Source organism: Ovis canadensis, chromosome 6 (assembly GCF_042477335.2).
Source record: "Ovis canadensis isolate MfBH-ARS-UI-01 breed Bighorn chromosome 6, ARS-UI_OviCan_v2, whole genome shotgun sequence".
NCBI lineage: Eukaryota > Metazoa > Chordata > Mammalia > Artiodactyla > Bovidae > Ovis > Ovis canadensis.
This window is the reverse complement of record NC_091250.1, coordinates 101,626,980-101,642,498: the sequence shown is the minus strand read 5'-3', so window position 1 is coordinate 101,642,498 and position 15,519 is coordinate 101,626,980. Positions and strand designations below refer to the sequence as shown.

The 15,519-nt window shown below is 36.2% G+C and overlaps 1 protein-coding gene across 1 annotated transcript in view; it reads left to right on the top strand.

The window, feature by feature from the left end:
• LOC138442599 (UDP-glucuronosyltransferase 2C1-like) overlaps positions 1-15,519 on the top strand; it is a 34,051-nt gene that overhangs the window by 15,809 nt on the left and 2,723 nt on the right. The window contains exons 4-5 of the mRNA XM_069594279.1: positions 12,294-12,381; positions 13,997-14,216. Of these exons, the coding sequence (XP_069450380.1) occupies positions 12,294-12,381; positions 13,997-14,216 (308 nt within the window). The remainder of the gene's footprint in view (positions 1-12,293; positions 12,382-13,996; positions 14,217-15,519) is intronic.

Here is a 15,519-nt window from a genome sequence, read left to right as displayed (position 1 = left end):
AAACAGAGAATTACCTGTAATGTTAAGTTACAAATGCTCACAATAGCCAAATTACTTTCAAAAATTGTTTTGTGGAAGTAATATCTTCTAAATATTTAATGTAAAAAAGCATCTTCATAAGAATATTGAATTGTATTAAAATATACAATGCTTAGGGGTTAAACCAGGGCAGAATCTGAAGCACCAAGACCTCACTCTCTGCATAAACAAAATTGTTTCAGCAAAAGCTATCTGAAGTAACCATATTCGAACTCAGGACTCCTAAGTACTTGCAACTCACAGTGGAAAGGCTGGGTGGAAATTGTGGTTAATTTCAGTCAATTTCAGGCGTTTCAGTCATCACCCAGCCTCACAGTAGCCAACATGCCTGTATCCCTGGTGTGATTTGTGGCACCATGAGAGGCAATAGAGACTTTAACCTCCAAAAACTGTGTGTCTGAAATTTAATTGCTGACTACTGCCTGTGATAATTGAGGTGAGGCACAAAAGTTGACCACAGTATTTCAACCTTCATTAGAAGATGCAATTTCCAGGAACTTTAAAGGATAAGCTTATTTTTTCCAATTTCCCATTTTTGTCCACTTGGGAGCAAGTCACTGAATTAGGCCTTCAAAAAACAACCTCACACAGTGGAATTTAGAAAGCTGTATGCAGGTCCATGAAAAGGTAATGGTTCATAAAATATTTAGAAGGCCTAAAGCTTTAACCTCAGGCTAAACAAATATACAAAGCAAACCCTATCAAAGGGACAAATCAGATTTCCAGAGTTCGAATCTTGTTTAAAAATCCAATGTACACATCTCAACCAATATCACAAGACATAGAAAGTTAGATGAAAGTATGGCCCAATCAAAGGAATGAAGGGGGAAAAAAAGAAAAAATAAAAAATATAAATTGAGAAAAACAATTTCTGAGGGACGCTAGATTTTGGAATTACTATAAACAAATACTTTAAAAACTCTGTCCTAAAGATGGGCAAAGAAAAAAAGGAAGACAATGATAAAGAGAAGAAAATGATACAGGGACAAAAGGAGATACTCGCAAAGAGAAAAAATTTATTTTTTAAAAGAATCAAAAATAAATTATAGAGCTAACAGTTACAATAACTAAAGTGAAAAATCCATGGAAGGGGTACTAAATCAGACATGAGTCAAAAGCATCAGCAAATGTTCAGCTCAGTTCAGTTCAGTTGCTCAGCTGTGTCCGACTCCTTGTGACTCCATGGACTGCAGCAGGCCAGGCCTCCCTGTCCATCACCAACTCCCAGAGTTTATTCAAACTCATGTCCATTGAATCAGTGATGCCATCCAACCATCTCATCCTCTGTTATCCCCTTCTCCTCCTGCCTTCATCTTTCCAAGCATCAGGGTCTTTTCAAATGAGTAAGCTTTTCGCATCATGTAGCCAAAGTATTGGAGCTTCAGCTTCAACATCAGTCCTTCCAATGAACACTCAGGACTGATTTCCTTTAGTATGGACTGGTTGGATCTCCTTGTAGTCCAAGGGACTCTCAAGAGTCTTCTCCAACACCACAGTTCAAAAGCATCAATTCTTCGGCACTCAGCTTTCTTTATAGTCCAACTCTCACATCCATACATGACGACTGGAAAAACTATAGCTTTGATTAGATGGAACTTTGTTGGAAAAGTAATGTCTCTGCTTTTAAATATGCTGTCTAGGTTGGTCATAACTTTCCTTCCAAGGAGTAAACATCTTTTAATTTCATAGCTGCAGTCACCATCTGCAGTAATTTTGGAGCCCCCAAAATAAAGTCTGCCACTGTTGCCACTGTTTCTCCATCTATTTGCTATGAAGTGATGGGACCAGATGCCATGATCTTCGTTTTCTGAATGTTGAGCTTTAAGCCAACTTTTTTCTCTCCTCTTTCACTGTTTCATCAAGCGGCTCTTTAGTTCTTCTTCACTTTCTGCCATGAGGGTGGTATCATATGCATATCTGAGGTTATTGATATTTCTCCCAGCTTGGGCTTCATCCAGCCCACCTTTTCTCATGATGCACTCTGCATAGAAGTTAAATAAGCAGGGTGACAATATACAGCCTTTACGTACTCCTTTTCCTATTTGAAACCTGTCTGTTGTTCCAAGTCCAGTTCCAACTGTTGCTTCCTGACCTGCACACAGGTTTCTTAAGAGGCAGGTCAGGTGGTCTGGTATTCCTGTCTCTTGAAGAATTTTCCACAGTTTATTGTGGTCCACACAGTCAGAGGCTTTGGCATAGTCAATAAAGCAGAAATAGATGTTTTTCTGAAACTCTCTTGCTTTTTCAATGATCCAGCAGATGTTGGGAATTTGATCTCTGGTTTCTCTGCCTTTTCTAAAACCAGCTTGAACATCTGGAAATTCATGGACCACTTATTGTTGAAGCCTGGCTTGGAGAATTTTGGGCATTACTTTGCTAGTGTGTGAAATGAATTCAATTGTGCAGTAGTTTGAGCATTCGTTGGCATTGCCTTTCTGAGGGATTGGAATGAAAACTGACCTTTTCCAGTCCTATGGCCACTGGTGAGTTTTCCAAATTTGCTGGCATATTGAGTGTAGCACTTTCACAGCAACATTTTAGGATTTGAAATAGCTCAACTGGAATTCCATCACCTCCACTAGCTTTGTTCGTAGTGATGCTTCCTAAGGCCCACTTGACTTCACATTCCAGGATGTCTGGAATGCAAATGTTAACTGGGGACTGGAATGCAAAAGTAGGAAGTCAAGAAACACCTGGACTGACAGGCAAATTTGGCCTTGGAGTACAGAATGAAGCAGGGCAAAAACTAATAGAGTTCGCCCAAGAGAATGCACTGGTCATAGCAAACACCTTCTTCCAACAACACAAGAGAAGTCTCCACATATGGCTATCACCAGATGGTCAACACTGAAATCAGATTGATTATATTCTTTGCAGCCAAAGATGGAGAAGCTCTATGCTGTTGCTGCTAAGTCGCTTCAGTCATGTCCAACTCTGTGAAACCCCATAGACGGCAGCCCACCAGGCTCCCCATCCCTGAAATTCTCTAGGCAAGAATACTGGAGTTGGCATTTCCTTCTTCAATGAGAAGCTCTATACAGTCAGCAAAAACAAGACTGAGAGCTGACTGTGGCTCAGATCATGAACTCCTTATTGCCAAATTCAGACTTGATTTGAAGAAAGTAGGGAAAACCACTAGACCATTCAGGTATGATCTAAATCAAATTCCTAATGATTATACATTTGAAGTGTGAAATAGATTTAAGGGACTAGATCTGATAGACGGACTGCCTGATGAAAAATGGATGGAGATTTGTGACATTGTGCAGGAGACTGGGAGAAAGGCCACCCCCAAGGAAAAGAAACACAGAAAAGCAAAATGGGTGTCTGAGGAGGCCTTAGAAATAACTGTGAAAAAAAGAGAAGCCAAAAGTAAAGGAGAAAAGGAGAGATATACCCATTTGAATTCAGATTTCCAAAGAATAGCAAGGAGAGATAAGAAAGCCTTCCTCAGTGATCAATGCAAAGAAATAGAGGGAAACAATAGAACGGGAAAGACTAGAGATCTCTTCAAGAAAATTAGAGATACCAAGGGAACATTTCATGCAAAGATGGGCTCAATAAAGGCCAGAAATGCTATGGACCTAACAGAAGTAAAGAATATCAAGAAGAAGTGGCAAATGTTAATAAAGAATAATTGAAATTATCAAGTTTGAGGAACAGAAAAAGAAAAAAATGAAGAAAAATGAACAAAGCCTAAAAGTTGTGAAGATCCATCCTGTGAATTAGCATATTTACTGAGGGAGTCCCAGAAAGAGAGAAATAAGGAGATAGCATACTTAAATAAATAATGGCTTAAAATAGCCCCAATTTAATAAAGGTATGAATCTATACAGAGCTTCCCAGTTGGTGCTAGTGGTAAAGAACCTGTCTGCCAAAGCAGGAGATTTAAGAGCTGTGTGCTCAATCCCTGGATCAGGAAGATCCCTTGGAGGAGGGCACAAAACCCACTCCAGTATTCTTGCCTGGAGAATCCCATGGACAGAAGAGTTTGGCAAGCTATAGTCTATCGGGGTCGCAAAGATTCAGACATTACTGAAGCAGCTTAGTATGAATGAATCCACACCTCCAAGATGCTTAATGAACTTCCAGTTGATAAACTCAAAGCACCTACATTAAAACATATTATAAGCAACTTCTTGGAAGCCAAAGATAATGAGTAAGTATTGAAAGTAGCTAGGAAGAAAGAATTCATTACATATATGGTATCTTTAACACAGTGATCAGCCAATTTCTAATCAGAAACCTTGGAAAGACAGTAAGTTGTTAAATTCAAAGTGTTGAAAGACAAAATTGTTAACAGAATTTTATATGATGAAAATGTCCTCAAAGCTGAAATACAAATTAAGACATTTCCAGAAAAGCAAAAGTTGAAGAGCATCATTAACATTAGATTGTCCCTGTAAAAAGTGCAAAAGGAAAACTTTCTGGTTGTAATAAAAGTCTGCTAAACAGTAACACAAAACTATATGAAGAAATAAAGATCTGAAGTGATGTGAAATTGCAGTAAATTCAGTTATAAAAGTTAGCATTTTTGTAGTTCTGGCTGTATATCTAACTTTTAAAAATCTCAAAAATTTAATATTTAAATGTTCAGAAACAATTATGTAATTAGGAACACAATGCATAAATATATAAATTATGACAACAGTAAAAGAAAGGATGAATCTATAAAGAAGAGGAGCTATTTTCTGCTATTGGATCAATAGGTCAAGGAATAAGGCATGAGAGTAATTAGAAAATATCTTTTTAAATGAATGAAAACACAAGAGACAAAAAATATATGGTGAGAAAGGAGGGCCATAGAAAAAATTATAATTTATTTTAGTAATTAAGAAGTGTTCAACTCTTTTGGAACCTCATGGACTAGCCCACTAAGCTCCTCTGTTCATGGGATTTTTCGCAAGAATGCTGGAGTGGTTGCTGTTTCCTATTCCAGGGGATCTTCCCAACTCAAGGACTGAACCCATGTCTGCTGCATTGACAGGCAGATTCTTTACCATTGAGCCATCAGGGAAGCCCTCATAGCTTTATGTGACTACATTGAAACATAAGAGAGATCTAAAACAAGCAGCCTAAGATTATACTTTAAAGAACTATAAAAAGAAGGCTAGCCGAACCAACATGTAGCCAAAGCAAAGAAATAATGATTATTAGATCAGAGATAAACAAACAAAAATAGGTTAAAAATAAAACAAGGATAATCAATAAAATAAAAAGCCAGTACTTTTAAAAAGTCAGCAAAATTATCAAAATTTAGCTAAGCTGGAAAAGAGAAAAAAGAGAGTTGATGCAAAAAATTAAAGTTAGAAATGATCCCAGATAAAAAGACTATGAGAGAATATAATGGCAGTGTGGCTCATATGGAGAGTAGAAAGACCCCAGCTTACCTTTTTCCTTAGGCACACTAAAATAGATCCTATTTACAAAGCAATTATTGATGAGAACAAGCAGAAGACGGGCTGTAAAGATCTACACCTAAAGACATAAAGAAGGAACTACAATTAGATAAGAAGGATGGAGATGGAATACAATCAAGACTCATATCCCCAAGTAGGCTAATTAGCAGAGGTGGTTCCCAAAGACTGAAAGGTTTGATCCCAATCCTGGACTCCTTGGCCTAGGTATTCTGTGCTCAGAATTTAATCCCCTCAGAGCACTGACTTCGAAGGCAAGTAGGTATTACTTTCAGAGGAGCCAGTGGCTCACAGCAGTCAATCTGATCTCAGGGAAATTTAGCAGGCAGTGGCTTGAAGCAGGGTGTCAATTCCTTAACCAGATATTGAAACCAGGTCTAGGCAGTGAGAGTACTGAGTCCAGACCGTTAGACTGAGAGGGCCAGTAGCAAGTGAAAAGGCCCTGTCTTCTTAGCTTTGTAAAAATGAATTTCAACAAAGAGAAATTAGTGAAACAAGTGAAGTGTTTATTGGGTGAAAAAAGAGTACTTGTGAACAGACACACATGGGCAGGTTCAGAGAGAGAGTTGTGATTTGTGGTAGCTTAAATCACTCTATGGATCATTTCTTTCCAAATTTCATCTGGCTGATATTGCTTTACCTGGCTCTGAGTCTTTATTGGTATAACTCAGAGCCTTCCCCTGTGTATGCATGCATCGTTTAGCTAGGAAGGATTCCATCTCAGAGGCCTGTGGGAAGGTTTATACTACCTATTATGGGGTGGCACTCCCTTCCTTTTTGACCCCTAAGAAGACTTTCTGCACATGTGTGATGGAAAAGGTCTCCTTGACCTCAAGAATGAAAAATCTGTGGTCTCTTTATATGAGCAGAACTCAGCTCCTCTCTGCCCCGTATCATCTTTATCTTGGATTATTGGTCCACAGGGGACAGACTTCAACTGCTCAGCCCGGGGCCCATCTCTCTGCTGCCTCAAACCCATAACAGAAGGATGCATGCAGCCCAAACACGGGCACCCCAGTAGCTAATGACAAGACACTGGCTTGTTTGCTTTGTAAAAATGAAGAGGTAACCAGAGGAGGGTACACTGCCTGGATGCACAGGATATCTCCTACAAAAGGTCTCTTCTCCAAGATCAAGCAAGGTAACCAAACTATAAGATACATAAAATAAAACAGAAAGTAAGGTGTCATAAGGTGATAGAAGAATATGGTCAAGTGGAACAACAATATAAAACTCCAGAAAAAAAGAACTAAGTGAAATGGAAGCAGACAATCTGCCTGATGGAGAGTTCAATTATTATGGTTGTAAAGATTTTCAAAGAACTTGGGGGAAGATTGGATGGACAGAGTGAGAAGTCAGAAATTTTTAACAAAGAGAAAATATGAAGCACCACTAAATAGAGATGAAGAATATAAAAACTGACATGAAAAATACACTAGAAGGAAAAAACAGTACATCAGATAATGTAGAGAAACAGGTCAGTGAGCAAAAAGATAAAGTACTGGAAAACACTGAAGCTGAAAAGAAATTAAAAAAAAAAAAGAAATGAGGGCAGCTTAAGAGACCTGCATGACAGCATCAAGCACACTACATTAGTATTATAGGGGACCTGAAGAAGAGGGAGAAAGGGGCAAAGAACATATTTGAAGATATAACTACTAACCTGCAAAAGGAAACAAGCATCCAGTCATAGGAAGCAGAGACAATCTCAAACAGGACCAGTTCAAAAAGGACCACATTAAGACACATTGCAATTAAAATGGAAAAAAAATAAAGATAAAGAAAAAAAATGTAAAGCAGCAAAGGAAAAGAAACAAGTTATGTACAAGAAAACTCCCTTAAGACAACAGCTGATTTTTCAGAAGAAACTGTAAAGGCCAGAATGGAGTAACTTGACATATTTAAAATGATGAAAGGAAAAACCTACTATCAAGAATACTCTATACAGAAAGGTTCTCATTCAGACTTGATGGTGATATCAAAAATTTTGCAAGCAAGCAGAAGCTAAAGGAGATTGGAGCCACCAAACCAGGTTTACAGAAATGTTAAGGGAACTTCTTCAAGTGAGAAAGAAAAGGTCAAAACTGGAAACGTGAAAATTACAAAAGGAAAAATCTCATCGGTGAAGAGAAATATACCACAGTGCTAGTAAATCAGCAAGGTATAAGGCTAGCTGCTGCTGCTAAGTTGCTTCAGTCATGTCCGACTCTGTGCGACCTCATGGACGGCAGCCCACCAGGCTCTGCCGTCCCTGGGATTCTCCAGGCAAGAACACAGGAGTGGGTTGCCATTTCCTTCTCCAGTGCATGAAGGAAGGTTAAAAGACAAAAGTAGTACCATTAAGTATACTCATAATAAGTAGTTAAGGGATACACAAAACAAGAAGACTTAAAATATGACATCAAAAGCAATAAGTATGGTGAGAGGAGTAAAAACACAGGTTCTTAAAATGCATTTGCACTTAAGAGGTCAGCAACTTAAGATAATCATATATTTTACATATATTTGTATGTATTTTGCCAAGTACAGTGTGGGGAATGACTGTGTAATATCGTCACATGTTGTAACTACATCTATCATGATGATCACTTTGAAATATATAGAAATATCAAATCACTATGTGGTCTAACAGAAACTAACATAGTGTTGTAGGTCAATTCTACTTCAAAACAACAACAACAAAAAATTACAGAAATTCATAGAAAAACAGATCAGATTTTTGGTTACCAGAAACATGGGATTGGGGAAGGGGCAATAGAAGGAAGGTAGTTAGTAGGTTTAAACTTCCAGTTACAAGATAAATACCAGGATGCCATATACATTATAAACTTAATTAACACTAAGTGAAGTCGCTCAGTCGTGTCTGACTCTTTGTGATCCCATGGACTGCAGCCTACCAGGCTCCTCCATCCATGGGATTCTCCAGGCTCCAGGCAAGAATACTGGAGTGGGTTACCATTGCCTTCTCCAGGGAATCTTCCCAATCCAGGGATTGAACCCAGGTCTCCCACATTTCAGGCAGACGCTTTAACCTCTGAGCCACCACGGAAGCCCTGCTGTATGATATACACAGAAATTGTCAGGAGAATAACTTCCTGATTTTCTCATCTGAGGATTTTTTTCTATTTAATTTTATACATATATAAGCTGATAGATATTCACTAAGCTTATTGTGACAGTCATTTCCTAATATATGTAAGTTGAATCATTATGCTGTACAACTTAAGCTTACACAGTGCTGTTATGTCAATTATATCACAACAAAACTGGAGGAAAAAGTGATATAAAAATTGCACAACAAAATTAAACAAACTAGAGGTCATGGATAAATATCTTGAAAAACAATTTACTTAAGGTGATTTTTTTATCTTATTTATAATAATTTATTTTTACAGCAAATATTGAATTACTTTGATTATTCATTTATATAATAGTACTAACTCTCAATATTATGTTTTTATTACCACATCTGCTTTTACTGTCTTAGCAGAAATCTGACAAAATGGTTGAATCAGAATGTGAAAATTGAACATGTCCTATTCAATTACACCTGAAATACCCCTGAAATATTCCCAGTGAAATGTGTTATGCAAATTTGCACCGTAAAAATCTATAAATGTCAAATTATACAGTTCTTTTTTTAAAAGACATTAGCAATATTATTGTAAGAATTTAAAAATTTCTCTTCCATTTTTATTGAATGTTATTTAACACTTTAACTGTCTTTTGAACCTTCTGAAAAATGTGTTGTATAAAAATCACACATTTCCAGTCATCTGTAATTGCATGTCTATGACCCAAGAGTCATTAAATTAATTAATTTTAAAAAAATTATACAAATTTTAAGGGTTAGTTTCTATTTATAGTTACCACAAACTATTGGCTGTGTTCCCCATGTTGTACAATACATCTCTGAGCTTATCTTATACTCAATATTTTGTACTTCCTACTCCCTTAGGCTTATATTACCCTTCTTCCCTTCCCCACTGGTAGCTACTAGTTTCTTCTCTATATCTGTGAGTCTGATCAAAAGAAAAAAAAGAAATAGATTATTTCAACAAACATATCAAATTAAGAGATTGAATTATAAATTATAATAAAAAAATCTCTCCTAGAGGAAAAATCCAGGAGAGATCACATCACTAGTAAAGTCTACCAGACTTTTAAACAATAAAATAAGTTAATCACTTCCAAATTTTCAAAAAATTTTAAGGGAACACTAAATAATTCTATGAGACCAGATTCACCCTGATACAAAAGCCATATAGAGACATCACAAAACATAAAATTATAGACCATGATAAGTTTTAAATGTAAATATTAAAATACTTAAGAAAATATTTGCAGATCAAATCCAGTAGAATATTGAAAAAGAGTATTCACCATAATGAAATGGTATTTAATTTCCTTATATGAGGATGGTTAAGCAAAAGTAAATCAATCAGTATAATAACTTGATATGAGTGTAATGATCATACTCACAGTTATAGAGAAGAAAATAGTGGCTACCAGTGGGGAAGGGCAGAAGGGTAATATATGCATAGGGGAGTAGGAAGTACAAAATATTGGGTATAAGATAAGCTCGGGGATGTATTGTACAACATCAGGAACATAGCCAATACTTTCTGACAACTATGAATGGAAAGTAACCCTTAAAATTTCTATGATTTTTTAAAAGTTAATTAATTTAATGTTATTTGGTTTGTAGACATATTATGCATGACTGGAAATGTGTAATTTTTACAGTAACACATTTTTCAGAAGATGCAAGAGACAGTTAAAGAGATGACATTCAATACCAAGGGAAAAAAACAAACAAACAATCATTACAAGCTACACATTAAAGAAAGCTGACAAAATCCAATTTCTCTCATGGTAAACATTCTTAAGAAAGTAGGAAGAGTGAAAAAAACCCTCAACATGATACAGAGTATTAAAAAAAAAAAATCTAGTATCAAGCTCAATGATGGAACCTGAAAGCTTTCCTCCTAAGATCAGGAAAAATACAAGAATGACTACTTGCACTGCTGCTATTTAACTTTTACTAGAAGTTCAGCATGGAAATGACACAAGAAAAAGAAATGAAAGGCTTTCATGCACATTAGAATGAGAGGGAAAACAATGTGTATTTGCAGATGACATGATCTTATACATAAAAAATCTCCAAGAACTCACAAAGAGCTACTAGGGCTAAAAACCAAATTTAACAAAAGTGTAGAATACAAGATTCACACACAAAAATCAGTTTTTCTTATTATGCACACAGTATCAAAGAGCACACTGAAGGTGAAATTTTAAAACTTTCTTTACAAGAACAATGAAACAATTTAAATACTTAAGAATGAATCTGACTGAGGAAGTTACATATTTGCATGTGGAAAAATATAAAACATTATCATTGTAAGGAATTAAAGAATGCCTAAATACATGGAAAGCCATCCTGTGTCCACGGATAGGAACATTTAGCATGTTAAAATGTCAACACTATCCAAAGTAATCTATAGATTTATTAAATGCCTATCAAAACTCTTTAACAGCCTTTTTTTGTCAGAAATGAAATATCCAATTAACAACCTCATATGGAATTTCAAGAACCACAAATAGACAAACAATATTGAAAAACAAAAAAGTGAAAGGACTCATATTTTCAAACACTGTAATTAGAAACATTATAAACCAACAGTAAATTAACAGTGTGGTATTAGAAGGGTAGATTCTTTCCATGGAATTCTCCAGGCAAGAATCCTGGAATGAGTTGTCATTCCCTTCTCCAGGGGATCTTCCCAATCCAGGGATCTATCCTGGGTTTCCCACATTGCAGGCAGATTCTTTACCATCTGAGCTACCAAGGAAGCCCATGGGCTGTGGAAAACATTTTGTGTTTTCTCAGGAAGTTAAACATGAGTATACCATGCAAACCAGTCATTCTAATTCTGGCTATATATCCAAAAGAATTGAAATCACTGGCTCAGACAGCTATTTGCACTCCAGTGGTCACAGCAACATTATTCACAATCATGAAATGACTGGATAAAATGTGACATATACACACAAAGAAATATTATCCACCTTTTAACAGAAGGAAATGCTGATATGTTACAATATGTACGAACTCTGAGACATAACATTAAGCGAAATAATGTTAAGTCAGAAAGTAATGCATGATTCCACTTAAATTACCAGAGTAGTTAAATCTGCAGAGACAGAAAATAGAATAGAGGTCACCAGGGGTTATGAAGTGAAGGGAATAGGGAGTTACTGCTGAATGATACAGAGTTATATAGGGATAATGAAGACATTTGGGATATTGATGGTGCTGATGGTTTCACAACATTGTGGATTATAATGCCTAATGTAAGTTCTAGTCATACAATACCTTAAAATTATAAATATCATTATATATATTTTATTATAATAAAGACAATACTCGATTCTATATCACTACCAAGTATATAACAAAGGTCAGAGTGCTAACAAGCTCCTAGGTAAATAACATCCATCCCCTTTACCTCTGAAAATTTTGTTGTGAAATTCCCTTTACCAGAATAACCTAGAAATGCCAATACATAATTGTTTCAGCTAAAGATTGTCTTTTTTTCCTTCATCTTTTAAGTGAGAATTAACCTGTTAGTATATAGATTAGGATTATTGTAAGCATTTGAAAATATGATTGTAATGTCAATGGTTTAGAAACATTCATTACTTAATCACTAGGGCCTCATTGCTTGTGTAATACCTGGAGGCATTAAATCTGATTAATTCTAAGTTAACTGCCTCCTTCTGACAGGATATGGTTCTAAAAATTTTCAAATGAAGTAAAGACACTTGCCTTAACAGGTTCTGTGGAAATATGGAGGAAAGAAACCAGAAAATTTAGGAGCCAATACCCGGATATATGAATGGATTCCACAGAATGATCTTCTGGGTAAGACCAAAGAGAAGAAAATCAAACAGAAAAAATAAGAGATAATCTGAATGATTACTCAATAACAAATAAATCCAAAAAATTTGCATTCAAAATAAGAAATAAAAACCTTGATGGCTTCTTCACATTTCTTCTGGAGTTTGTTAAAGAAACAATTATCCATGACACTTGTTAAAGAATAAACTGAAGCGCAGTGCAGTGAAAGTTGCTCAGTCATGTCCAGCTCTTTAATACCCCATAGACTATACAGTCCATGGAATTCTCCAGGCCAGAATACTGGAATGGGTAGCCTTTCCCTTCTCTAGGGGATCTTCCCAACCCAGGGATTGAACTAGGGTCTCCTGCATTGCAAGTAGATTCTTTACCAAGAATCCTGGGCTATCAAAAAAAGCCCCAAAAGACTGGAAGCCCCAAAAGACTGTAAAGAACACTTTATCCAAGACCATCAGGATTAATACTACTGCAATAGACTTTCACAGCAAATCAGAGATTGGATTCAATCTGAGTCAAAAAAGAAAAGTGGAAAATTTATAGATAAAGTAAAGAGTGGATGGTCATTAGATGAAAAATTAATAAGAGTAAGCATCACAGACAAGGGGGGGATTCTGGCAAAAACAACTGAATCAGATTCTTACTGGAGGCAGGCCAGAGCGATCAGGTATCAAATAGGGGGATGGTGAAGGATGAATCAACAATCAGAGAGGTGATCAAATATCAAGGTTTCAAGAGTCTAGGGAAACTGACTTCATAGGATGCTTGCTAAAATTAGGTAATGCAGAGAGAAAAAAGAAACCCCCAAACCAGGACCTAGTTGAGAAGAGAGTTCAGAGGAGCCTGACTAGACTTTGGTCAAGGATAGAATCTTTTTCAAGCTCTAACACAAATATGGATTTTATAATTCTTCCACTTCTGATATAATCTCTGCCTCTTCAGGATCAGGGTAAAGGAAAGTACCTTTAGATAAGGCTCTCATTACATTTTGTATAGAATATGGCAACACCTTCCCAACTCTCTGTATCTCTCTGTATCTCTTTCTCCTCTGTATCCATCCTCCTCTCTGCATGTTCCCTGCAGTAACTATTTAGGGGGAAAAAAATCTGGTAAACCATTTCATCATCTAGCATATTACAAATGGCTCCAGATTACTATAAAATTACATGCACAATTGTTTTCTTAAACAGGTACTTAATGCACTTGCCTTGGTCTGTCTTCCTATCCTGTGCTGCTAACATTCTCACATTGAAACCCTGCATATCTCTCCGCCCATGTCCCATTCACAGAAGCATTTTTTTCTTAAATCCCTTGATCCTATTTATTAAAGCATCATCATCCCAATTACTTGTCCAATGGCAGGTACTCTCCATCATTTAACTCTGCACAAATTTTTCAGAGGTTTATGGAATGACTCACTTGCTGGAATCACTAATTGCTGCTTAGCCTGGAATAATCAATTGCTATTTTCTTTAGCACCTATAGGAATCTATATATGGCTTCATTGTACACAATCACATAGAAGATGCTACCTAAGTGAATTAATTATTTATAAAGATATTATGGCTTTCTATTTCTAAAACTCTTTCAATTTAGAATACTGATTTTTTTTTTTTCTTTTAAGGTCATCCCCAAACCAGAGCTTTTATCACTCACTGTGGAACCAATGGAGTCTATGAAGCTATCTACCATGGGGTCCCTATGGTGGGAATCCCCCTGTTTGGTGATCAGTATGGTAATGTTGCTCGTGTTAAAGCCAAAGGAGCAGCTGTTGAATTAGACTTGCAGAGAATGACGAGTTCCGATCTGCTTAACGCTTTGAAGGCAGTTATTAACAACCCTATGTGAGTATAAAGTATACAGTTTTCTGAGAAACATTGGTTTTTAAAAGGAATAATTCAGTTTAATTCAATACTTTTATATAATTACCAGGACATATCTAACATCAAATAAATTATTGCCATATACTTTTCAAATTCTATGAAAATATTTACCTATTGTTATGGGAGAATAGATTTCATCCTCAAAGAAATGCTAAATTTATTTAAAACAGATACACTATTTTTAAAGAGTCACACATACTTTTGCTAATATTATTTTTTGTTCATGTGTATGCTCAGTGCTGAGTCATGTCGGCTCTTTTGCAACCTCATTGACTTTAGTCCACCAGTCTCTTCTGTCTGTGGGATTCTACAGGCAATAAGACTGGAGTGAGTTGCCACTTCCTTCTCCAGGGGAAATGGATGTTTTTATATATAAAAACCTATATAATCCAGGAGATCTTCCTGACCCAGGGATCCAACCCACATCTCCTGCATTGGCAGGCATATTCTTCACCACTGAGCCACCTGGGAAGCCATTTATTATGTCTTTAAAATTACAGATATTACTACTATGAACAATTTAGGCAATGTGACAGAAATACAGAGAAATAAAGTTGAAAAAATCACATAGCTCTCTTCAGGTATCTATAACCTATTACCAGTTTAGAAATATTACTTCAGATATTTCTTTGTGCTAATTTATAAAGAGAAAAGAAAAAAAATGTATAAAAATGGGACCAGGCTACATTTTGGGACTTCCCTGGTGGCTCAGATGGTAAAGAATCTGCCTGCAATGCAGGAGAGGTTCGATCCCTAGGTCAGGACGATCTCCTGGAGAAGGAAATGGCCACCTACTTCAGTATTCTTACCTAGAGAATTCCATGGACAGAGGAGCCTGGAGACCTACAGTCCATGGGATTGCAAGAGTTAGATACAACTGAAGCAACTTTGCACAGTATGCTTGGTATATCTATTCCTGAATGGTTTGTTTTTATTAATTTTTTATCTGACAATTTTTTTTCTGTGTCTCAGAGCTATTGTGTTTTCCTTGTTTTCCTGAGATATATCTAGAGGTGTTTATTTATTCATTAAATTCTTGTAATTAAGAAAGACCTGTCTTTTTTTCTTTTTTTAAAACCAAATGGTGACAGGGTTTTGCATACTTCTTTTATTTTGGCTCACAATTCTGTTTCTCAGAACTTTCTACATATATTTCATTATTTTTCTACAATTTAATGTCCTGTACGCTCTATCAATGATAATTGCACTTCAGTGTGGGAGAATAACCTTCCTCCTCCATCTCCTTCACAAATCCAAAGGAATA